At 62.0% G+C, this 23,379-nt stretch overlaps 1 protein-coding gene across 1 annotated transcript; it reads right to left on the bottom strand.

Annotated features, from left to right (window-relative positions):
- Window positions 1-401: 401 nt before the first annotated feature.
- Window positions 402-22,842, bottom strand: LOC142826414 (calcium-binding protein 7). Its single transcript, XM_075918653.1, has 5 exons — window positions 22,531-22,842; window positions 5,117-5,260; window positions 3,134-3,246; window positions 2,691-2,844; window positions 402-1,576 (listed from the first exon to the last, which is right to left on the bottom strand). The coding sequence occupies exons 1-5, from the start codon at window positions 22,637-22,639 to the stop codon at window positions 1,449-1,451; spliced, it is 648 nt and encodes a 215-aa protein (XP_075774768.1). The 5' UTR covers window positions 22,640-22,842; the 3' UTR covers window positions 402-1,448.
- Between the last annotated feature and the right edge of the window lie 537 nt (window positions 22,843-23,379).

Here is a 23,379-nt window from a genome sequence, read left to right as displayed (position 1 = left end):
CCACCCTGCCGCTTGGTGCTACCCTAATATAAATCCAAGTAGGGATTTTGCACACACCCCGCCCACGGATGCACTGGCAGCTGCACAGAGCCAGCGGGTAGGAAGCAGGTGGCGGCGGCGAGGCGTGTGTGTGTGTCCATGGCTCTTTTAAATTACATAGAGGGGGTAGCAGGCAGAGCCAGAGGAAAAACCCAGCCCAGAACTAGGGCTCCGAGCCAGGAATATTCCTGGTGCCGATAGAATTTGCAGCTAGGGCCAAGCTAGGACTGTGATCCACCAGGCCCGCGGAGGGCAAAGTCCCTCTGAATTTGAGCTCCATCCCCCAAAGTGTCTGCCGAGCCCGGCCTCTCGCTGGCTGGGATCGCTCCCAGTCACTGGATCTGGGCACACGTGGATCCGTTTATAAATTCCATTTTTATTTGGATTGAAAATTAAAAAAAAAGAAAAAAGAAAAACCAAACCCAAACTGGTCTGATGCTACATCCAGGCTGTAGGGGCATGAGTATGAGGGATGGTCGGGGACAGGGGCACCCAGGGGTGACAGGGGATGAGAAGGCTGTGCCCGGAAGGCAGCTCCCAAGTGGCTCTCCGGCCGGGACACGTGCTTACCGGAGGGGCAGAGAGCGGTGTCAGCCCCCTCTCCATGTGGGGTGGGGAGGGGCTCAGAGACAGGCAGTGGAGGATGAGTGGTGAGGTTACCGGGATCGCAACCCAGCTGTTACCCAGTGCTTCTGCGCAGGACAAAGCTCACGATGTCCGGTTTTGCAGCAGGGGAAACTGAGGCACGGTGCCTGACCAACGGTCACCCCTCAGCATGAGCGGTGGGGTTACCGGGCTTGCAACCCAGCTGTTACCCAGCGCTTCTGCGCAGGATAAAACTCACAATGTCCGGTTTTGCAACAGGGGAAACTGAGGCACGGTGCCTGACCGGCGGTCGCCCCGCAGGCCAGGGGCACGGTGGGTGGCCGGGGTGTGGAGGGGGCGGTTTCGGGGAGATGGCGCAACCGTGAGTGGTGGAATCCAGCCCTTGGGCACAAGGACCGTGTATTGCTTACGGGACGATTTGGCTTCTCGTAAATATAGAGCTATAGAATATATTCGGCTCTGCTAGGGGGCTAATCTCCAGGTACAAAAGCACACGCGGGGGCGGGGCGGGGGGGCTCCATGCGCGGGACATGCACTTTTGGCTGCGTCTAAATGTGCTGCAAACAGCCATGCGAGGCCGGCGGCCTCTCCTGCCCCCGGGGGACCTGGGCCCTGCCCTCGGGAGACAGGGCGCTCCCCGCCAGGGTGGGGGCAGGGCGGAGGCAGGGGGGGTGCACGGGACACGCTCCATGGAGGAAGCGTCAGGGGGTCCCCCCCCGTGGCGTAGATATTCAATATATCGGAGATATCTCTCTCTATGTATATATTTATATCGGTCGGTCCGTCTGTCCTTGTCCGCCCGGCTACTTCATCCCGCTCCTCAGCACCTGGTTGGCGGCGATGAGCATGACGCTGATGATAAAGGCAATGGCGAAGGCGCAGATCAGGCTCTTCCGGACGCAGGTCTGGCGGATTTGCTGGTTGGAGCCGGCTGCGGGGCAGGGGACAGGTCGGCTGGGTGTCCTCCGTCCTGCTCCTTCCTAGTCCACCCTGCACGCAGCCAGCCCTCCCACTGGTCTCCTTAGTCCACCCTGCACGCAGCCAGCCCTCCCACCGGCCTCCCTGCCCTGCGCCGGCTCCTGCCACTCGGCATGCGGAACAACCGCCCACGCGCCGGGGCCTCCTCCTTCATTAACATACTCTTAATTAACAAGCGCTGTCTTAATTACAATGGTGCCTGGCTGGCTCCTCGGAGAAGGCTCTGGGCCGACACCTTCCCTGCGATGGAAGGGGCCCTCAGAAGTCTCCCCGGGCTAGATTCGGGGTGAGCAATAATTTTGGCGGGGGGGGGGTCACTTTACGTATGGTGGTACTTAGGTGCAGGCTGGCTCCCGGCTCCTTAGAAAGGGCGGGGCCTCCGCCAAAGGGGCGTGGCCTCCGCCAAAGGGGGCGGGGCATCAGAGCGAGAAAGCGTGTGTGTGAGTGCAAAAGAGCCACTCAGAGCGGGAGCCCGGGGGCCAGGGCCGGCCCTACCATGAGGCAAACTGAGGCGGCCACCTCAGGTGCCAGACTTGGGGGGCACCACTAGGACCCAGGGTGTAGAAATTTGTGTCTGCTGCTGGTGCAGCAAGGGAACATGGGGGCGTCAATTGAGCTCCCCGCCTCAGGTGCCAAAATTTTGTGGGCCTTGACAGAGAGCCCGGAGCAGCCGGGGGGAGAGGCCTAGGGCAGCTAGGGGAGTGGGAGGCCGTGGACGGAGTCTGCTGGAGCAGAGCAGGGCCGTGGGGCAGGAGCCCAGTGGCAAGCGAGGCCCTGGAACAGGAGGTCCCGTCTGTTGGGGAGGTGGGCTAGCTGAGGAGAGCCTGCTACTCCATGCTCAGCCACCAGGGGGACGGTCCGGCCGCAAGCTCGCCCCCTGTCTGTGGACTCTGGTATTTCAGTAGCTCGGGCGATAATGTTCACAGGGGGCCACTTTATGAGTGGTGGTACGGGGTCACGGCTCAGCTCCGGGCCCGGGGACGGGGCGGGGCCTCGGGCGGAAGGGGCGGGGCCTCGGGCGGAAGGGGCGGGGCCTCGGGCGGAAGGGGCGGGGCAGGGGCACTCACGCTCCACGTCGACCGGGCACGCCTCGGCGGTGCCCGTGTGGCTCTCCTCCTCCGTCATGATGATGTTCTCGATGTCCTTCATGGACAGGTGCTCGCAGAAGGTGTCGTAGAGCAGCCGCTTGAGTTCGTCCACCGTCAGCTTCTGCATGTCGCACTGTGGCCGGGCGGGATCGGCACTCAGAGCCCCGCCTAGGGGGCTGCAAGAACTGGGCCAGCCCGAGGGGGCCTCCCCCCGGCATCACCTCCCCTGCAGGCTTGGCCCCGATACCTCGCCGGCTGGGACTGACCGACGTGATGACAACGGTAGATGGTCAACTGGAGCGTCTTGGGCCCCGAGCGAAAACCAGCGTCCTCCGGTGCCCCCCACACCCGCCCTGGGCCCTCTCGCCTTGGGGTAACTTGGGGAGGGCGTGGACGGGGACATGGAGGGGGGCTCCCGTTACCTTCCAGAAGACGGTGTCGAAGTCGGTGCCGTGGAATTTCTCGGGGACGCCCGAGGTGGACAGCTTGGGCCCCAGTAACGTCACAAACTCCTCAAAATCCACCTGCCCGTCTCCTGGGAAAGAGAGAGGACCGAGTTACCTGGCCAGCGGCGAGGGGGAGGCAGGCGCGGGGGAGACTGCCCCGGGGGGGGGGGGGTCTGTTTTCAGCCAAACCCAGTCGGGCACCTCGTTTTCGCTCCGAGGCAAAGCTGTGCAGCACGTCGGCAAATCTGACCTCCCCAGGGATGTTGATCCGGGGACATGGCCAGAGGGACCCCTGGGGGTCATTTCTCCTTCCCCCCGGCTTCTCCGGAGACACCCCCCGGCTCCCTTCAGTGCTGCCTCTTCCACCAACCACCCGCTGGGAGCAGCCTCCCCGGAGAGCCTGGGGGGAAGAGGGGAATGAGCCGGATTAGGATTGCCAACTTCCAAATGACCCCAACCCGATCTGCGCTAGCCGACGCCGGTGTGCGGGGGCCCCTCAATCCCTCCTCAAACCCGCCGGCTCCTGTACGGGGCTGGCAAGAGAACACGGCACCCCGCTAAAGGGAGAAGCTCGGCTGAAAAGCTTTGGGGAGTTCATGCACGGCGTGGCTGCGCGGGAGGGACTTCGCACGCTGTTTAAGGGCCCCGAGCAGCCAGGTGCAGCCGCGAACGGGATCCAATGGCCACAGAGCGGACCCACCTCCGTCGCACCGTGGCCACGAGGAGGCCCACGCCGGCTGACGCGCCATCGGCTGGCTCCTCGCAGGCAGCCTGCTCCCTCTGGCCTTGGGGTCACCACAGCGGCAGGGTGGCACAGTGGCAGGTGTAGTAGGCGGCAGGGGTACAGGGTGGACGGGCAGCACAGTGGCAGGGGTACAGCATTACGGTTACAGGGGTACGGGGCAGCAGGGGTACAGGGGTACGGGGCAGCAGGGTAGCACAGTGGCAGATGGCATGGATACAGGGTCAGCAGGGTACGAGGCAGCAGGTTCTGGGGTCCAGGGTGATAGGGGTACAGGGAGGCGGGCGCCAGGGGTACAGAATGGCGGGAATGCAGGGGGACGGGGCGGCGGGCGCCAGGGGTACAGAATGGCGGGAATGCAGGGGGACGGGGCGGCGGGCGCCAGGGGTACAGAATGGCGGGAATGCAGGGGGACGGGGCGGCGGGCGCCAGGGGTACAGAATGGCGGGAATGCAGGGGGACGGGGCGGCGGGTGGCAGGGGTACAGAATGGCGGGAATGCAGGGGTACGGGGCGGCGGGTGCCAGGGGTACAGAATGGCAGGAATACAGGGGTACGGGGCGGCAGGTGCCAGGGGTACAGAATGGCAGGAATACAGGGGTACGGGGCGGCGGGTGCCAGGGGTACAGAATGGCAGGAATACAGGGGTACGGGGCGGCGGGTGCCACGGGTACGGGGTGCCAGGTGAGAAGGAGGGCACAGACCCGGGCAGGGGCACAGCCACGACTCCCGACCCGGACGCGGAGACCCCACGGATGGAGGAGGAGCAGCCCTGCACTCTCACAGGACGACTTTCCCGGGAATCCCTTTCCCAGGCTGCTGTGCCCGGCCCTCCCCTGGCGTCACTCCCGGGCCCCCCTGGCCTGGTGGCAAGAGGCCGCGGCCTGGCTCCGGTCCCGGCGGTGTGCCGGGATCTCTCTGGCCGGCCTCTAGCCCTGCGCCCCGCCCACTGGCGGACCGGCGCGACGCTGGTGGCAGCGGTAGGATACTTCCCCGGCGAGCGGCTCGGCTCCGGTCCCGGCGGTGTGCCGGGGTCTCTCTGGCCGGCCCCTAGCCCTGCGCCCCGCCCGCTGGCAGATCGGCGCGACGCTGGTGGCAGCGGTAGGATACTTCCCCGGCGAGCAGCTCGGAGACCCTGCCGTAACACCGGCCGCCGGCCCGCCCTGCACGCAGGCTCAGCACGGCGCCGGGCAGGACGGGCCGGCCGGGGGGACTCACCGTCCATGTCCAGCCGCTGGATGATGACCTCCAGCTCCACCTCATTGGGCATGTAGCCCAGGGAGCGCATGGCCGTGCCCAGCTCCTGCTTGGAGATGAAGCCGTTCCCGTCCCGGTCAAATACTTTGAAGGCTTCTCGGATCTCTGCAAAAGAGGGAGGGGAGGGGGTGAGCCCGAGCAGAGCCGCTAGCGCCCTTCCTAGGGGAGAAACTGAGGCACAGAGAGACCAGAGCAGAGCCGCTAGCCCCATTCCCAGGGGAGAAACTGAGGCACAGAGAGACCAGAGCAGAGCCGCTAGCCCCATTCCTAGGGGAGAAACTGAGGCACAGAGAGACCAGAGCAGAGCCGCTAGCCCCATTCCTAGGGGAGAAACTGAGGCACAGAGAGACCAGAGCAGAGACACTAGCCCAGTTCGTATGGGGGAAACTGAGGCACAGAAAGACTAGAGCAGAGCCACTAGCCCCATTCCCAGGGGATAAACTGAGGCACAGAGAGACCAGAGCAGAGCCGCTAGCCCCCTTCCCAGGGGAGAAACTGAGGCACAGAGCCAGGCAGTGATGTGCTCCAGGGCTCTCGGCTCGGTGCCTGTTTATGCGCTGCAGTGACGGAAGGGTTTTTCCACCAAGGTTAATGTCCCTCCAAGACACAACTGCTCCCCCCCACCGTATCACAGCCCCCAAGAACTCCCCGAGACATGACTGCCCCCCCACCATATCACAGACCCCAGGAACCCCCACCGGAGACGTGACCCCCCCCCCACCATATCACAGCCCCTGGGAACCCCAGCAGCTGGGGAAACTGAGTCCCGAATCCCATGGTGCAGATGGGACGCTCCCGCCCTTGGTCGCCCTGTCCGTCGGGCGTGGAAGGAAGCCCATTTCCCGCTGCCACCTGTCCGGCCCTGCTCAGCCTTCCTCTGCGTCGTTGGGGAAGGGGAGCCCGAGGAAGGAGGCGGACAGAAAAGACACATCAGGGGAGCCGCCGGCCCTTCGAAATCCATCGGACCAGCCAACGGGGATTCGGGCGCCCCGACGATCCAGACACGAGGTATTTGGCGTTGTTTCGAGTGCGAGGACAGAACTCGGGACGCCCGCATCTTGAATACTGTCACAGATGTGGTCTCCTCACCTCAAAAAAGATATTTTGGCCTTAGAAAAGGTTCAGAAAAGAGCAACTAAAATGATTCGGGGTTTGGAACGGGTCCCATACGAGGAGAGGCTAAAGAGACGGAAAAAGTGAAAGTTCTTCTTCACACAGCGCGTAGTCAACCTGTGGAACTCCTCGCCGGAGGAGGCTGTGAAGGCGAGGACTAGAACAGAGTTTAAACAAGAGCTAGATAAATTCAGGGAGCAATCAGAATGAGGAAAGGTCTAGAGAACATGAGCGATGAGGGAAGACAGAAAATATCGGGCTTGCTTAGTTTGGAAAGGAGAAGACTGAGAGGAGACAGAACTCCCGTGGGAACCGGATCTGCGGAACTCCCCGCTGCAGGAAAGAGACTCCGGGCCTCCCCATTCACTGCACAGCCCTGCCCTCCTTTCCAGGGCATCTCCCATGCCTGGGATTCAGCCCTCCTCTGTGGCAGGAGGCGGTGTGCTGGGTTGGCTCAGGGGCTGCATGCCGAGGGGTGCGACTCAGTATCCCCGGGGGCTACTGGTGTAACAAGGGGAGGGAGCTGATTGTCGCAGGGACAAGCACAGAACTGGGGACCCCAGTGACCGGGAGCCCCATCTCGGAGGGCACAGCCGGCTCTGGCCATGGGAGGCAGCGGTGGGAACAAAGCACGGAGGAGAGAAGAGAGGGGCCCACGTGATCTGGGGAGATCGGAGGCTGGGGACTGCGGGACGGGGCAGGGGGAATTCATTGCGACATCGTGGAGGTGACTCAGCTGTCTCGGGAACAGCCGCAGTTGTATGGCACTTTGCACCCATCCGGCTCCCAATGGTTAACAAGAGCGCGTAGAAAGTAGTACTGCCGTTTTGCATACGGGGAAACTGAGGCACACAGGGGGTCGGGGGGTTAGTGGTGCAGGGCCACAAAGTGGCAGAGCAGGAAGGATTACATTGTTTTCCTCAAAAATGTTTCTCAACCGAAATGAACATCAGAACGGCCATACTGGGTGCACCTAGCCCAGCGTCCTGTCTGCCCGCAGCAGCCAGTGCCCGGTGCCTCAGAAGGAGTGAACAGAACTGGAAATCCTCACGCGATCCCTCCCCTATCACCTATTCCCAGCCCCTGACAAACAGAGGCCCCTGCCCATCCTGGACCTGTCCTCCATAAACATATCTAGCTTTTTTTGGAACCCTGTTCCAGTCTTCACCCCATCCTGTGGCGAGGAGTTCCACAGGTTGTCAGTGTATTGTGTGAAGAAAAACTCCTTTCTGTTTGTCTGAAAGCTGCTACTTATCCATTTCATTCGGTGACCCCTAGTTCTTATGTGATGGGAACAAGTAAATAACTTTTCTTTATCCGCTCTCTCCACACCACGCATGATTTTACAGACCTCTATCCTACCCCCCCTCAGTCTCCTCTTTTCCAAGCTGAAAAGTCCCCGTCTTTTTAATCTCTCTTCATACGGGCCCCGTTCCAAACCCTGAATCATTTTTGTTGCCCTTTTCAGAAACTTTTTCCCATGCCAAGGTAGCTTTTCGGAGATGAGGCGACCACGTCTGTACACCGTATTCAAGAAGTGGGCGTACCGTGGCTTTATAGAGGCAATGAGAGATTTTCTGTCTCATTCTCGATCCCGTTTTTGATCATTCTATTTGCTTTTTTCACTGCCGCTGCCCACCGAGTGGATGTTTTCGGAGAACTCGCCACAGTGACTCCAAGCTCTCTCTCTCGAGTAGTTGTAGCCAAACTATTATACTCAGGGCTCGCCAAACCGCGGCGAGCTCTGCTCGCCAGCCGCACTGTCCGGCAGATCACCCGAACTCGGCTCTTCCGGGTTGTAATCTCCTCGTAGATTGCATTATTTGTCGAGCCCTGGTCATATTGTACATATAGTTGGGATTATGTTTTCCAACGTGCATTACCGTACATTTATCAACATTCAATTTCAGTTGCCGTTTTCATAGATCATAGAATGCTAGAACAGGAAGGGACCTCGAGCGATCTTTGAATCCAGTCCCCTGCCCTCGTGGCAGGACCAAATACTGTCTAGACCATCCCTGGTAGATTTCTATCTAACCTGCTCTTAACTATCTCCATTTTGCTATTCTTTTTGGAGTTTTGGGCTAGTGGTTCGTCAAACTCCTTTCTGGCTTTTCTTATTCTATTTTTACACTTCAGTTGCCAGCGCGGATGCTCCTTTCTATTCTCCTCGCTACGATTTCACTCCCGCTTTTGAAACGATGCCTTTTTAATCTCGCTCCGCTTCTTTGACTTGGCACGTTTTTGGCTCTCTTCCGATGTTCTTTGTTTTATTTTTAACGGGGGAGGCGGTACACTTTTAAATTGGGCCTCCCTTATGGTGTCTTGGAAAAGTTTCCAGGGAGATTTTACTTTTGTCACTGCACCTTTTCATTGCGGTTTAACTAACTTCCTCATGTGTGTGTCGTTCCCCTTTCTGACACGAAAAGCCACCGTGTTGGGCCGCTGTGGTGTTTTTCCCACCAAGAGATGTTCCATTTAATTACCTTATGCTCACTATTTCTAAGCGGTCCAGCTACAATCAACGCTTGGACTTGATCCTGCGCTCCACTTAGGACTAAATCAAGAATTGTCTCTCCTCTTCTGGCGTCCAGAACAAGCTGTCCCAAGAAGAAGTCCTTTAAGGTGTCAAGAAATTTTCTCTCGGCCTCCCGTCCTCAGCTAACCGATACCTCATCAATACGGGGCAAATTGAACCTCCCCAATGTTTATTATTGAGTTTTTTTTTTATTTTTATAACCATTCTAATCTCCCCGAGCGTTTCGTGGTCAAGTGGTGGGTAGCATCTCTCTAGAATGTGACACGGCCTCTATTCAAAGATAAATGCGGTCTAGTCCCATGGGGTACTTAGCTCTCTATCATCAGGGTGTTATTTTTCTCTGCACTACGCCGTTCAAGTCCTAAGAAGGTTGCTTGGGGGGGGAACAGACCATCTAATACACCCACCACACTCAACCAAGGTGCTTTCATTTGCGTTCCTCCTTCCTCCGTCTAGGCAGGGCCGAATTTCCTTTTGTGTAGCTGGCCGGCGGATCGTATCAATATTTCTCGTTACGCTTTTCCCTGGCTGATTTTTATGGATTGGAATGTTGACGGTTGTGAGAAATGGCAGGGACCTCCGACAATTATTTCAGCGAGCGATAGCGTTCCAAACGTCGCCACGCCGCCTGTCAGCATCACGGCGACGGCCACAGAGCCAGCCACCTGCCGTCAACCTCGTGAGTGCTGGAGAAAAGTCGGTGGCGAAGTTAAAATAGGAAAACACGCACGTTACAAATCGTTTCGAGGCGTCGGCCGTCTGCAAGTCATCGGGGCCGGAGGAAACGCAGCCTAGAATACGCAGGGAGCCGAAAGCGGAGGTATCTGAGCCTTAGCTGACTTTGAAAAGTCAGGGAAGTCGGGAGAGATTGCAGAAGACCGGAAAAGCGTGACTCTGGTACCCGTCTATAAAAAGGGAACTAAGAACAACCCAGGAATCTACAGACCAGGTGGTGTAACTTAGTCTACATCTACACTCTGAATTCTCTCAGCCAAAAATATGCTAATGAGGGACTCATTTGCATGAGTCGTAATCTCAGTTGCATATTTTCTGCCGATCCGGTTTAGCGCGAGGGGTTTTGGCGCAAAAACAGCTAGCGGAAAAACCGGATTGGCAGAAAATATGCAAATGAGATTGCCACTCATGCAAATGAGTCCCTCATTAGCATATTTTTTGCCACGAAAACTAGTCGTGTAGACGTAGCCGGCTTGTTTTTGCGCAAAAACCCCTCGCGCAAAACCAGATTGGCAGGAAATATGCAAATGAGATTGCCACTCATGTTAATTAGTCCCTCATTAGCATATTTTTTGCCACAAAAATTAGTCATGTAGATGTAGCCTTCTCGTTTTTGTGCAAAAGCCCCCAGCGCAAAACGGGATCCGCAGAAAATATGCAAATGAAATTGCCACTCATGCAAACGAGTCTCTCATTAGCATATTTTTTGCCACGAAAACTAGTCGTGTAGACGTAGCCTGCTTGTTTTTGGGCAAAAACCGGATTGGCAGAAACTATGCAAATGAGATTGCCACTCATGCAAATGAGTCTCTCATTAGCATATTTTTTGCCACGAAAAAGCGTCGTGTAGACGTAGCCGGCTTGTGTTTGCACAAAAGCCCCCAGTGCAAAATGGGATCAGCAGAAAATATGCAAATGAAATTGCCACTCATGCAAACGAGTCCCTCATTAGCATATTTTTGCCGTGAAAACTCGGCATGTAGACATAGCCGGCTTGTTGTTGCGCAAAAACCCCCCAGCGCAAAACCGGATCGGCAGAAAATATGTAAATGAGATCGCCACTCATGCAAACGAGTCCCTCATCATTAGCATATTTTTTTGCTGAGAAAACTCGATGTGTAGACGTCGCCTTAGTGTTTGTAAGGCCAGCTCTCTGCAACGCTTGTGAAAGTGGGGTAGGGGTGGGGCGATAGAAAATGCCAGATCGTCCACGTAACGTGCGAGGGTCCTCGCACGAATGCCCGTGCGCTCACGAGGCCGCATCTGTGGGCTGAAGCCCCGATTCTCCAAGCACACGCTTGAGATGCGCTTGCTACACCCCTCTCCCGGCGTAGGCAGCTTTGCGGCCGGACAAACATCAAGAGACAGAGGCACTGATCCGCACGGTGCGAGGAGGCAGCCCGGGTCGCGGAAAAAGGCCAGAGGCCTGTCCCACAGCGATCCCGGCCGGGCCCGCTCTTCCAACACCCCCTGCAACCTCTCCCCGCAAGCCGCAGGCGCCAACGCTGGATGGTTGGGTCCCCAAAGGACCCACGGACGATAAAACCCGCGAAAGGGACCAGCCTGGAAGGATGCTGGGGATGACGCCTGCCCCTTCGGTGCGGCCCCCCCCCTCCGGAAGCAACCCGAAAACAACATGGCACAGAGCCACGGAGGCCGAATTGCAAAACCCGGCACCTCTGGGATCCCGAGGAAGCCCTGCCGCACCCAGCCAGGGGCATCCTGGGGACATGCCAAGGAAGATGCTGTCTCCTCCGGATCCTGCTCCTTTCTGCTCTCTCTAAGGGCGAGCCCCTCGGACAGGGGACCCTGGTCACTCGGAGAACTCAGGACCCTGGTCACTCGGAGAACTCAGGACCCTGGTCACTCGGAGAACTCAGGACCCCCCCCCCCCCCATCACTTGGAGAACTCAGGACTCCCCTCCGGTCACTCAGAGAACTCAGGACCCTGATCACTCAGGGCCCCCCCTGTCACTCGGAGAACTCAGGACCCCCCCCCCCGTCACTCGGAGAACTCAGGACTCCCCTCCGGTCACTCGGAGAACTCAGGACCCTGATCACTCAGGGCCCCCCCCCGGTCACTCGGAGAACTCAGGACCCCCCCCCCTCCCGTCAGTCGGAGAACTCAGGACTCCCCTCCGGTCACTCGGAGAACTCAGGACCCTGGTCACTCAGGGCCCCCACCCTCCCAATCACTTGGAGAACTCAGGACCCCCCTCCCCGGGTCACTCAGAGAACTCAGGACCCTGATCACTCGGAGAACTCAGGACCCTGGTCACTCGGAGGACTCAGGACCCTGGTCACTCAGGACCCCCCCCAGTCACTTGGAGAACTCAGGCCCCCCCTAGTCACTCAGAGAACTCAGGACTCCCCCTCCTGGTCACTCAAGAGAACTCAGGCCCCCCCCGGTCACTTAGGGCCCCCACTCCCACAGTCACTTGGAGAACTCAGGGCCCCCGCCCCGGTCACTCAGAAAACTCAGGACCCTGGTCACTCAAGAGAACTCAGGCCCCCCACCCCCACCCCCGGTCACTTGGAGAACTCAGGACCCTGGTCACTTGGAGAACTCCAGCCCCCCACCCCCACCCTGGTCACTCAGAGAACTCAGGCCCCTGGTCACTCAAGAGAACTCAGGACCCCCCCCCCAGGTCACTTGGAGGACTCAGGACCCACCCCGGTCACTCAGAGAACTCAGGACCCCCCCCCAGTCACTTGGAGAACTCAGGACCCTGGTCACTCGGAGGACTCAGGACCCTGGTCACTCAGGGCCCCCCCCCCAGTCACTCGGAGAACTCAGGGCCCCCCCCCGGTCACTCGGAGAATTCGGGCCCCCCCCCAGTCACACAGAGAACTCAGGGCCCTCCCCCCCGGTCACTCGGAGAATTCAGCCCCCCCCCCCCACTCAGAGAACTCAGGACCCTGGTCACTTGGAGAACTCTGGCCCCCCAGCCCCACCCCGGTCACTCGGAGATTTCAGGGCCCCATGTACATTTCTTTAGCTAGAAGAGCTTGTTTTGTGGCCAGGCCCCACTGCTGCATTTCAGCCCCCCTCCTTCCCCCCCCCCCAAGCTGCACGCTGGCAGGTCCCTCAGCCGCTCGCTCCCTGCCTTCCAGATGTCATGTGTGTTGGCTCCCGGCCGTCTCCGGCTCCCCTGGCTCGCTGAGCCGCGCGGCCACAGGGGAAGCCCCACGTCCCTCGTCCAGCCAGGCAGCGTCTCACCCCTCGAAGGGGGGGCAGGCCCTCTTCTGCCCCCCGCCCTGCTCGCTGAGGAGGGAACGACTGGAGCCGAGATCGGCCCGTCTCCTGGGGAAGGGTCCCGTCCCCTCCCGCCGCGCAGGGAGACCCCCACTCCTGCAGCCCTCAGTCGCACGTTTCTAGTGGCTAATTCGCCGGCTAGCCCCCGATCTGATTGGCCAGCCCCTCCCGAGTCTGCCGTGGTGCCCCCCGAGTCCGGGAGGGGAGCTGGGCTGGGAGTAGGACAGACGGGGGGAGATACTGGGAAACACGAGGCCAGCTGAGGATGGGACCCTGCAGGGTCCATGCCACCAGCACTCTGAGGATGCTCCCCCCACGGGGGCCGGGCTGGCACAGGGCGGGCGTTCCTGCTGCTGGCATGGGCTGGGCATCGCTCCGCGAGCGCTTGCACTGCAGGGACCCAGGCAACGTGAGCTGGGCGCCCGCCGCTCCCCATCTCCCCAGCCCCTCCCCTCGGCCAGCACCGCTTCTCCCGACCCGTCCTAGAGCTCAGCTGAGAGACAGACTTCCTCTATCTGGTCAGACGGCCGCCCCGCCAGACGGCACCGGCGCCAGACGGCCGCCCCGCCAGACGGCACCAGCGCCAGACGGCCGCCCCGCCAGACGGCACCAGCGCCAGACGGCCGCCCCGCCAGACGGCACCAGCGCCAGACGGCCGCCCCGCCAGACGGCACCAGTGCCAGACGGCCGCCCCGCCAGACGGCACCAGTGCCAGACGGCCGCCCCGCCAGACGGCACCAGTGCCAGACGGCCGCCCCGCCAGACGGCACCAGTGCCAGACGGCCGCCCCGCCAGACGGCACCAGTGCCAGACGGCCGCTCCGCCAGACGGCACCAGTGCCAGACGGCCGCCCCGCCAGACGGCACCAGTGCCAGACGGCCGCCCCGCCAGACGGCACCAGTGCCAGACGGCCGCCCCGCCAGACGGCACCAGTGCCAGACGGCCGCCCCGCCAGACGGCACCAGTGCCAGACGGCCGCTCCGCCAGACGGCACCAGTGCCAGACGGCCGCCCCGCCAGACGGCACCAGTGCCAGACGGCCGCCCCGCCAGACGGCACCAGTGCCAGACGGCCGCCCCGCCAGACGGCACCAGTGCCAGACGGCTGCTCCGCCAGACGGCACCGGTGCCAGACGGCCGCCCCGCCAGACGGCACCAGTGCCAGACGGCCGCCCCGCCAGACGGCACCAGTGCCAGACGGCCGCCCCGCCATCTAATCAGGCCCGTCCAGTTCACACGACAAGTTAATTCAGATTCATTTCCCAGTGTCTCCCCAGTCAAGTTCACACCTTGAGTTAATTCAGATTCACGTCCCAGTGTCCCTGTGTAGACGTGCTTGGAGCTGGCAGGGGGAATTCAGGCTCCACTACCGACTCCCCTCCCGGCCTCTCTGCTGAGATGGCCGGTTAATCCCAGGGAGGGCAGGGCTGGCTTTTGGGTGCTGGGTATCCGTGGGCAAGAAGTGGGAACCCCCCTTCCGTCTAGCCAGCACCTCGCTCCACTTTGCTGCCACTCCCACCTCATCCTGCAGGGGCTGCTCTCGCGCCTCGGACCCAGCTCTGAACAGATCCACCCTGCCAAGGGGCCAGTCCTCCCGTCCCCAGCTGGAACACGCCGCTAAGCCCCCCCCCCCCCCCGGGGCCGGGAGGGTTAATGAGTTGCTGTCTGTAAGTGCCTGGAAGATGCCAAATATAACGATCTGCGCTTCATTAAAATGATGGAGCATTTCCCGCGCACCACTGGCGTGACGGCACCGGACCCGTTTGTCCTGGCGCTGATTTGTACTGTGTGTCCTGGCCCCCGCGCCGCCGCGCATACGGATGAGTTCAAAGGCACCGGCTTGCGGATGCCAAGGAGCCGGGGCCTAATTGAATTGATCCTGCTGATGTATTTATAGCCGCAAATGGCAGCCACCCGCCACAAAGTCAAACAGCCAGACGGGCGGGTTGGCTACTTCCTTCCCGGGGGGGAAGGTGGGGTAAAGGACAAGAGTCTCCAGCCAGGGAAATCTGAATTCAGCTAATTCCTGCGTCGCCAGCAGGAGGCGCCGTGCCCGTGAGTTCACCAGGGCACACCCGCTTAAACTCAAACATGGAGTAAAACGCCTAGGGTGAGCAAAATTGCATATCAGGCGTGGACTCTGTCGCCTTCCACGTGGGGGCTCAAAAAACGGTAACAAAAATAAAATGCTGCTTCAAAGGCATAAACGTGTCAACAGGCAACTGCGTGCGTTTCCCCCCCCCCCCAAGAGAATGACGCCGAAAAATCAAGGTAGAACGCGAGTTTAATGACGGGTTGCTTATTCGGGCACAGGATGGCCCCGGGAAGGGACAGCAGCCGTAACCCAACGGCAGGAGGCACGGTTAACCGTTGCTGGGTCTCCCGAAAAAACCAAAAGCGACGAGGAGTCCTGTGGCGCCTTATATGGAACGGGTCCCATATGAGGAGAGGCTAAAGCAACTGGGACTTTTCAGTTTGGAAAAGAGGAGACTGAGGGGGGATATGATAGAGGTCTATAAAATCATGAGTGGTGTGGAGAGGGCAGATAAAGAAAAGTTATTTATTAGTTCCCATAATATAAGGACTAGAGGACACCAAATGAAGTGAATGGGGAGCAGGTTTAAAACTAATAAGCGAAAGTTCTTCACACAGTGCGTAGTCAACCTGTGGAACTCCTCGCCGGAGGAGGCTGTGAAGGCTAGGACTAGAACAGAGTTTAAAGAGAAGCTAGATAATTTCATGGAGGTTAGGTCCATAAAAGGCTATTAGCCAGGGTCCCTGACCTCTGTTGGTCAGAGGCTGGAGACGGATGGGACGAGACAAATCGCTTGATCGTTGTCTTCGGTCCTCCCCCTCCGGGGTACCTAGCACTGGCCACTGTCGGCAGACAGGATACTGGGCTAGATGGACCTTTGATCTGACCCAGTACGGCCGTTCTTATAGAGTAACAGATGTATTGGAGTTTGGTGGGCAAAGACCCACGTCATCAGATGCTTGTGGTGGAAAGGCCAGAGGCAGGTACAAGGAATATATATATACCTGCCTCTGGACTTTCCACTCCATACATCTGACGAAGTGGGACTTTGCCCACGAAAGCTTCTGCTCCGATAAATCTCGAAGGTGCCCCAAGACTTCTCGTTGTTTATGCAGAGTCAGCCGAACACGGCGACCCCTCCGATACGGAAAAAAACCAACCAGCCTAAAATATAGGAAGCGACTTTGGGGAAACGTGAAGGAGAAGGTCGAAATGCGACTGACACGAAGGAAGGGGCAAACCCAGGCTTTTAAAGCCGGCTCTCCCTCCCGGCTGTTAATCCTGAATGCCACGAGTCAGCCCAAAATTTCCCAGGCAGCGGCTCCCCGGGAGAGGCGTCCCGAAACTGACGCAATTGCAGGGGGACCCGCGCTCCAGATTTGATCACCAAGGCGTTTGGTTCTTTCTGGAAAGCCCCAGGCCTGGGATGCGAAGGAAGCCGGGTCTGAGAGCGTTACTCCCTAGTGTACTGCAGTTGACTGGGATCACGCTGGCTGAGCAGGTGATGCAGGCGTGTGGGCGTGAGGAGAGAATCCAGAGGCCCCCGTCTTTTCGGTAAGCGAGAGGACGTGTCTGGAGTCCAGCCGAAACCCTCAAACACCAGATGCCCACAACAAAACTCCTCGGTGGATTTTATCCGTGATTTCAAGAAGCCGGTCGCTCTCTCTGAGGGCTAGAGGGCTGATGTGTGAGTTTCACACGCTTGGGTTGGCAATAAAGGACGTGCAAGTTGCTAGTGTCTCCCCGTGTCCAGGAGCCCGGACAGAAACCGGGAGCCTACAAAAGACCTGAAACCGAGTCCTTCCCCCTGGTCCCCCACCTCCCCCCATGTCGTCACCCTGGGATTCCGCCGCACCCACTAACACCTATGTTCTCACACTGGAATCCTGCCACACCCACTAAAATCCGCACTCTCACACCAGAATCCCACCGCACCCACCAACGTCCGCGCTCTCACACCGGAATCCCACCGCACCCACCAACGTCCGCGCTCTCACACTGGAATCCCACCGCATCCACCAACATCCGTGATCTCGCACCAGAATCCCACGGCACCTGCCAACATCCGTGATCTCGCACCGGAATCCCACCGCACCCACCAACACCCGCGTTCTCACACCGGAATCCCACCGTACCCACCAACATCCGTGCTCTCACACCAGAATCCCACAGCACCCGCCAACATCTGTGCTCTCACACTAGAATCTTGCCGTGTCCCTGATAACATCCGGGATTTCACACTGGGATCCTCTGTCCCCACCCGGCATAACCGAAAGCAAAATCCACCCATCCCCGCCCTTCCACCGGCTGCAGAAGTGTGTCAACTTGGGTGGCTCCCTGGACCACACAGTCCACATTGGCCAAATGGCACCCACTGCACCCAGGCCTATGTGGGAGCCGTGTGCACAGTAAAGTCCCTGTAGGACTCCTGCCCCGTCTCCTCCCCCTCCAGTCCAGCAGCTGCACAGGCCTGATGAAATAACTTTTGCAAAATATTTCATGAGCTGTAGCTGGCCTGTGGGTCAGGCATTTGAGACCCCTGCTCTGTTGCATGTAGGCAGGCTTAGACAGGGCAGCTAGTATGGGACAGCAGGAGGCTCAAGGCAGAGCGGATGTGGGGCCAATCAGAATAGGGGGGACTCACAACGGGGGTGAGGGTGGGGCTGGCTGGAAGAGCCCCCTGCAAGCAGGGTATCCCCAGGGGGCAGGGAGCTGCCCTGGAGAAGTTACAATCTGGACAGAATAGCGACCCCGGAGCTCCCATGTTGTGCCGGAAGAGAGAACACCCGAGGGGGCTCCGTGACTTATCCAAGGAATCCAGGGGAGAGAGGAGACTTGAACCCAGGCCTCTGGGGTCCCAGCTGGGCACCAGAGCCGGCTTGCCCCACATGCACCAAGGAGCAGGGAGGCGTTTGGCCCCAGGGGGTGGGTGGCTGGACCCCTGCTCCATTCAGAGAGGGGGACTGGGGAGGAATGATGGAGAGAGGAGAGCCTGGGTATGATCGAGGGGCACCCGCCTGTCTCCCCTCCTCCTAACCCAGAGCACAGGTGCCTGTCAGCATCTCCAAAACCGACTCCCACTCGAATGCGGACCCAGAAAGGCCCAGGGAACCCCCGCTATGTCCTGCAAAGGAATCCCACCGCACCCACCAACATCCGCACTCTCACACCAGAATCCCACCGCACCTGCCAACATCTGCACTCTCACACCGGAATCCCACCGCACCCGCCAACATCCGCGCTCACACGCCGGAATCCCACCGCACCCGCCAACATCCGCACTCTCACGCCAGAATCCCACCGCACCCGCCAACATCTGCGCTCTCATGCTGGAATCCCACCACACCCGCCAACATCCGCACTCTCACACCAGAATCCCACCGCACCCGCCAACATCCGCGCTCTCACGCCGGAATCCCACCGCACCCGCCAACATCTGCACTCTCACGCCGGAATCCCACCGCACCCGCCAACATCTGCACTCTCACGCCGGAATCCCACCGCACCCGCCAACATCCGCACTCTCACGCCAGAATCCCACCGCACCCGCCAACATCTGCGCTCTCATGCTGGAATCCCACCGCACCCACCAACATCTGCGCTCTCATACTGGAATCCCACCGCACCCACCAACATCTGCACTCTCACTCCAGAATCCCACCGCACCCGCCAACATCTGCGCTCTCACGCCGGAATTCCACCGTACCCACCAACATCCGTGCTATCACTCCAGAGTTCTACGGCACCCGCGAACATCGACACTCTCACGCCGGAATCCCACCGCACCCACCAATATCCAGAGACTCCATATCTGCCCCTCCCATGACGAAGGAGATCTGCAGCGGGGGGGGGGGGGGGAGGAAGGCAGCAAAGAACGCCCGGGGGGATCTCATTACAATGGGGCTGCAGCCACTTTGGGGCCCCGACCCCCTGCCTGCTTGAGACCCGCTTCTCGGTTACACGATTGCTCATTGACACCACCCCCTTCAGTCCACACAGGACTGAAACCAGGCTGTGCTCCGTGGGTTTGCGCCGAGGACCGGGGTGGAGAACCGCAGCCCGGCCACGCTGGCTGTTCTAGCTGTCTCGGCGCAGAGGGGAGCGGCCCATCTCTGGGGCCCTGTCCAAATCTGCCCCGGGACCAGCGTGGCCGGGGATGGCCGTGGCCGCAAGGCAGCGGCCGTAGCCTTCTGCCAAGCCCCGTGCTCCAGGCACGGAACAGGGATCTTGCCCTCGTCCTTCATAGGGGTCTCCAAAGGTGACCCGTCAATGTCGGCCGGGCAGGGAGGGGCCAGGGTCAAGCCACCTGGAGGAGAAACAGAGGGAGGGTAGTTTGCCACCTGCTGCAAGTGAGCCCTTGGCAGGGGTGGGGAGGGACGTGCCAGCCGGGATGGAGGTGGGGAACAGGCCGGAGCAATCTGCTTGGCACATGGAAACGAGAAGCCGAGAACGGCTGGTGGAATCAACGGGTGTGCGTGTGTGTGTGTGTGCGCAGAAAACAGCCCCTGCGACTCCAGGGTAGGACAGCCGAGTCCGGCTGACATGACACCGCGCCAGGACAGTCCCAGCCACCCTGCCTACTCCTGGGACACAGAAAAACGGAAGCAAAAGCCAGCAGGACTTGTGCGGGAACAGTACCGGTCACTCCGGGCCTGTGATTACAACACCACCCACCTGTCTGCTACACCCGGCCGGCCGCTACACCCGCCCGTCAGCTCGCTGCGCTGACACCACCGGCCACTTCCCCCGGGTTGTACCAGGACGGAGCCGCAGCTCGACAGCCAAACAGCCGTCGGCCAATCGCACCGCGAGAAAGCAACAGGCGGTTGGAACTACTCCGTGCGGCCAGCACCAGCAACCTGAGACACAGGCAGAAAAGAACAAGCTGCTTATGCCCGGGCAGGATTGTTTTTAACCCTCACTCTCGGCCATGTCGCACGACTGTGGCACCATCAGACTCCTAGAACACGGGCACTAGACCATCCCCGACAGGTGTGCGTCCAACCTGTCTCCAAATATCTCCAGAGATGCGGATGCCACAACCCCGCTGGGTGTTTCACCACCCGGCCAGGCAGAAAGTTCTTCCGAATGTCCAACCGAAACCTCCCGCGCTGCGGTTTCAGCCCATCCCCGCTAGGGAAGCGTCAGTCGTCTCTGGGGTATGGTTGTGGGCGGACTGTGCTAGGCCTAAAACAGCAACTACTGCCTGTGAGTGTGACCCACGCCGCATCAGGACAGGGACCCTCGCCAGTGACCCCTAAGTGTGACCCTCGCTGCACCAGAACAGGGACCCTCGCTGGAGCCCCATAAGCGTGACCCTCGCTGCACCGGGACAAGGACCTTCACTGGTGTCCCGTGCGTGACCCACACCACACCAGGACAGGGACCCTTGCCAGCGCCCCATGCGTGTGACCCACGGCGCAGCAGGACAGGGACCCTCACCAGCACCCCATGCGTGTGACCCATGGCGCACCAGGACAGGGACCCTCACCGGCGCCCCAATCATGTGACCCACGGCGCACCAAGACAGGGACCCTCGCCGGCGCCCCAATCATGTGACCCACGGCGCACCAAGACAGGGACCCTCACCGGCGCCCCAATCATGTGACCCACGGCGCACCAAGACAGGGACCCTCGCCGGTGCCCCATGCGTGTGACCCACACCGCCCCAGGACAGGGACCCTCGCCAGCGCCCCATGTGTGTGACCCACGGCGCACCAAGAAGGGACCCTCGCTGGAGCCCCATAAGCGTGACCCTCGCTGCACCGGGACAAGGACCTTCACTGGTGTCCCGTGCGTGACCCACACCGCACCAGGACAGGGACCCTTGCCAGCGCCCCATGCGTGTGACCCACGGCGCAGCAGGACAGGGACCCTCGCCAACGCCCCATGCGTGTGACCCACGGCGCACCAGGACAGGGACCCTTGCCAGCGCCCCATGCGTGTGACCCACGGCGCAGCAGGACAGGGACCCTCGCCAACGCCCCATGCGTGTGACCCACGGCGCAGCAGGACAGGGACCCTCGCCAACGCCCCATGCGTGTGACCCACGGCGCAGCAGGACAGGGACCCTCGCCAACGCCCCATGCGTGTGACCCACGGCGCACCAAGACAGGGACCCTCGCCAACGCCCCATGCGTGTGACCCACGGCGCACCAGGACAGGGACCCTCGCCAGCGCCCCATGCGTGTGACCCACGGCGCAGCAGGACAGGGACCCTCGCCAACGCCCCATGCGTGTGACCCACGGCGCAGCAGGACAGGGACCCTCGCCAACGCCCCATGCGTGTGACCCACGGCGCAGCAGGACAGGGACCCTCGCCAACGCCCCATGCGTGTGACCCACGGCGCACCAAGACAGGGACCCTCGCCAACGCCCCATGCGTGTGACCCACGGCGCACCAGGACAGGGACCCTCGCCAGCGCCCCATGCGTGTGACCCACGGCGCAGCAGGACAGGGACCCTCGCCAACGCCCCATGCATGTGACCCATGGCGCACCAAGACAGGGACCCTCGCCAGCGCCCCATGCGTGTGACCCACGGCGCAGCAGGACAGGGACCCTCGCCAGTGCCCCATGTGTGTGACCCACGGCGCAGCAGGACAGGGACCCTCGCCAGCGCCCCATGCGTGTGACCCACGGCGCACCAAGACAGGGACCCTCGCCAACGCCCTGTCCCGGTGCCTGCGTGGCCGAGGCTCGCGGCTCTGTTGCCCGATCGCCCCGCACTGCCCCGCGGCCGGGACGCGCGGGGGCTGCGGGCGGGGGCGCACGGCGCCGGCCGACGCGCACGGAATGCCAATGGCGCTGTTTGGCTGCCGGCGCCCGGGGTTGCAGGGTTCCCGTCCCGCAGCGGGTGCGCGGGGGCGAGTCCCGGGCCGCGTTGCGGGGAGGAGCTGCCCCCCGCATGGGGTCCCGCCCCGGCACGTCCTATCCGCCCCGCAGCCGCGAACCCGGCACCCGCTGGCACAGCTGCCCCGAGATGCTGCGTCCCCCGCATTTCCCCGCAGCGCCCCCCGCATTCCCCGCGCCCGGCTCCCAGACCTGCGCATCCGGCGCCCCCCGCAGCTCCCTGAGGGCCAAGCATTCCCCGCGCCCGGAGCCCCCCGCACCGCCGGTTCCAGCCCCCCAGCGCGCCCCCCAGCCGGCCCCGCAGCCTCCGCTCCCGGAGCCCCCCGCACCGCCGGTTCCAGCCCCCCAGCGCGCCCCCCAGCCGGCCCCGCAGCCTCCGCGCCCGGAGCCCCCCGCACCGCCGGTTCCAGCCCCCCAGCTGGCCCCGCAGCCTCCGCGCCCGGAGCCCCCCGCACCGCCGGTTCCAGCCCCCCAGCTGGCCCCGCAGCCTCCGCGCCCGGAGCCCCCCGCACCGCCGGTTCCAGCCCCCCAGCGCGCCCCGCAGCCTCCGCGCCCGGAGCCCCCCGCACCGCCGGTTCCAGCCCCCCAGCTGGCCCCGCAGCCTCCGCGCCCGCAGCCCCCCGCACCGCCGGTTCCAGCCCCCCAGCTGGCCCCGCAGCCCCCCGCACCGCCGGTTCCAGCCCCCCAGCTGGCCCCGCAGCCCCCCGCACCGCCGGTTCCAGCCCCCCAGCTGGCCCCGCAGACCCCCGCACCGCCGGTTCCAGCCCCCCAGCTGGCCCCGCAGCCTCCGCGCCCGCAGCCCCCCGCACCGCCGGTTCCAGCCCCCAGCGCGCCCCGCAGCCCCTCACCCTCCAACTCGTCCTCGGGGATCTGCACCGGGCGCTGCTCGGCGAGGACGCTGGGCACCGTGTAGATGCCGCGGTACATGAGCGCCGCGGTGACCGGGTGGAACGGCATGGTGCCCCGCACGCCCGGCCGGGGGGCGCTGCGCCTGGTCCCGCTCAGCGCCCGCTCCCCATGCCGCCGGCGGGACCCGGCTGGGCGGGGCCCGGAGCCCGCCTCGCCCCGGCCCGCGGGCCTGCCATGGCCCGCCCGCCCGCTCGCTCCCCGCGCCAACCGTCCCGGCCGGAGTTGAGCGCGGACTTGCTCGCCGGAGCCGCCTGTGCCCGCGCGGCGCGCGCCCGCCGCCAGGGAGCGCGCGTCCGCCACGTGCGGCGGCTGCTCCGGCACCAACCACTAGGCATGACTGCCCCTCCCCCCCCTGGGCTGGGTCCTTCTGAGCCCCCCCATAGACCTGAGGAGTGGCCATTGGACCACCTTCCAGCCTGGGTCCCCCCCACCCCAGCCCCCCAGCAGTCCCGGATCCGACTGTCCCCCCAGCCCTCCAACCAGGGTCTGGGTGTGGGACGCTGTAGGCCAGCCCCCCATCCCTCTGTAATGCTGAGAAATGGGCAGGATCGGTCCCTAACTCCCCTTTCCAGCCTGGACCCCCCTGTCCCAGCCCACAGGGGATTCCAGCCCCAGCAGTCCCAGATCCGACTGTCCCTCCAGCCCCCCAACCAGGGTCTGCGTGTGGGACGCTGTAAGCCAGCCCCCCATCCCTCTGTAGTGCTGAGGAATCGGCAGGATCGGTCCCTAACTCCCCTTTCCAGCCTGGACCCCTCTGTCCCGGCCCCCAGGGGATCCCAGCCCCCCAG

The sequence above is a fragment of the Pelodiscus sinensis genome, unplaced genomic scaffold (assembly GCF_049634645.1).
Source record: "Pelodiscus sinensis isolate JC-2024 unplaced genomic scaffold, ASM4963464v1 ctg226, whole genome shotgun sequence".
Taxonomy (NCBI): Eukaryota; Metazoa; Chordata; order Testudines; family Trionychidae; genus Pelodiscus; species Pelodiscus sinensis.
Note: the sequence above shows the minus strand (reverse complement) of the source record. Positions and strands in the feature narration are given on the sequence as shown.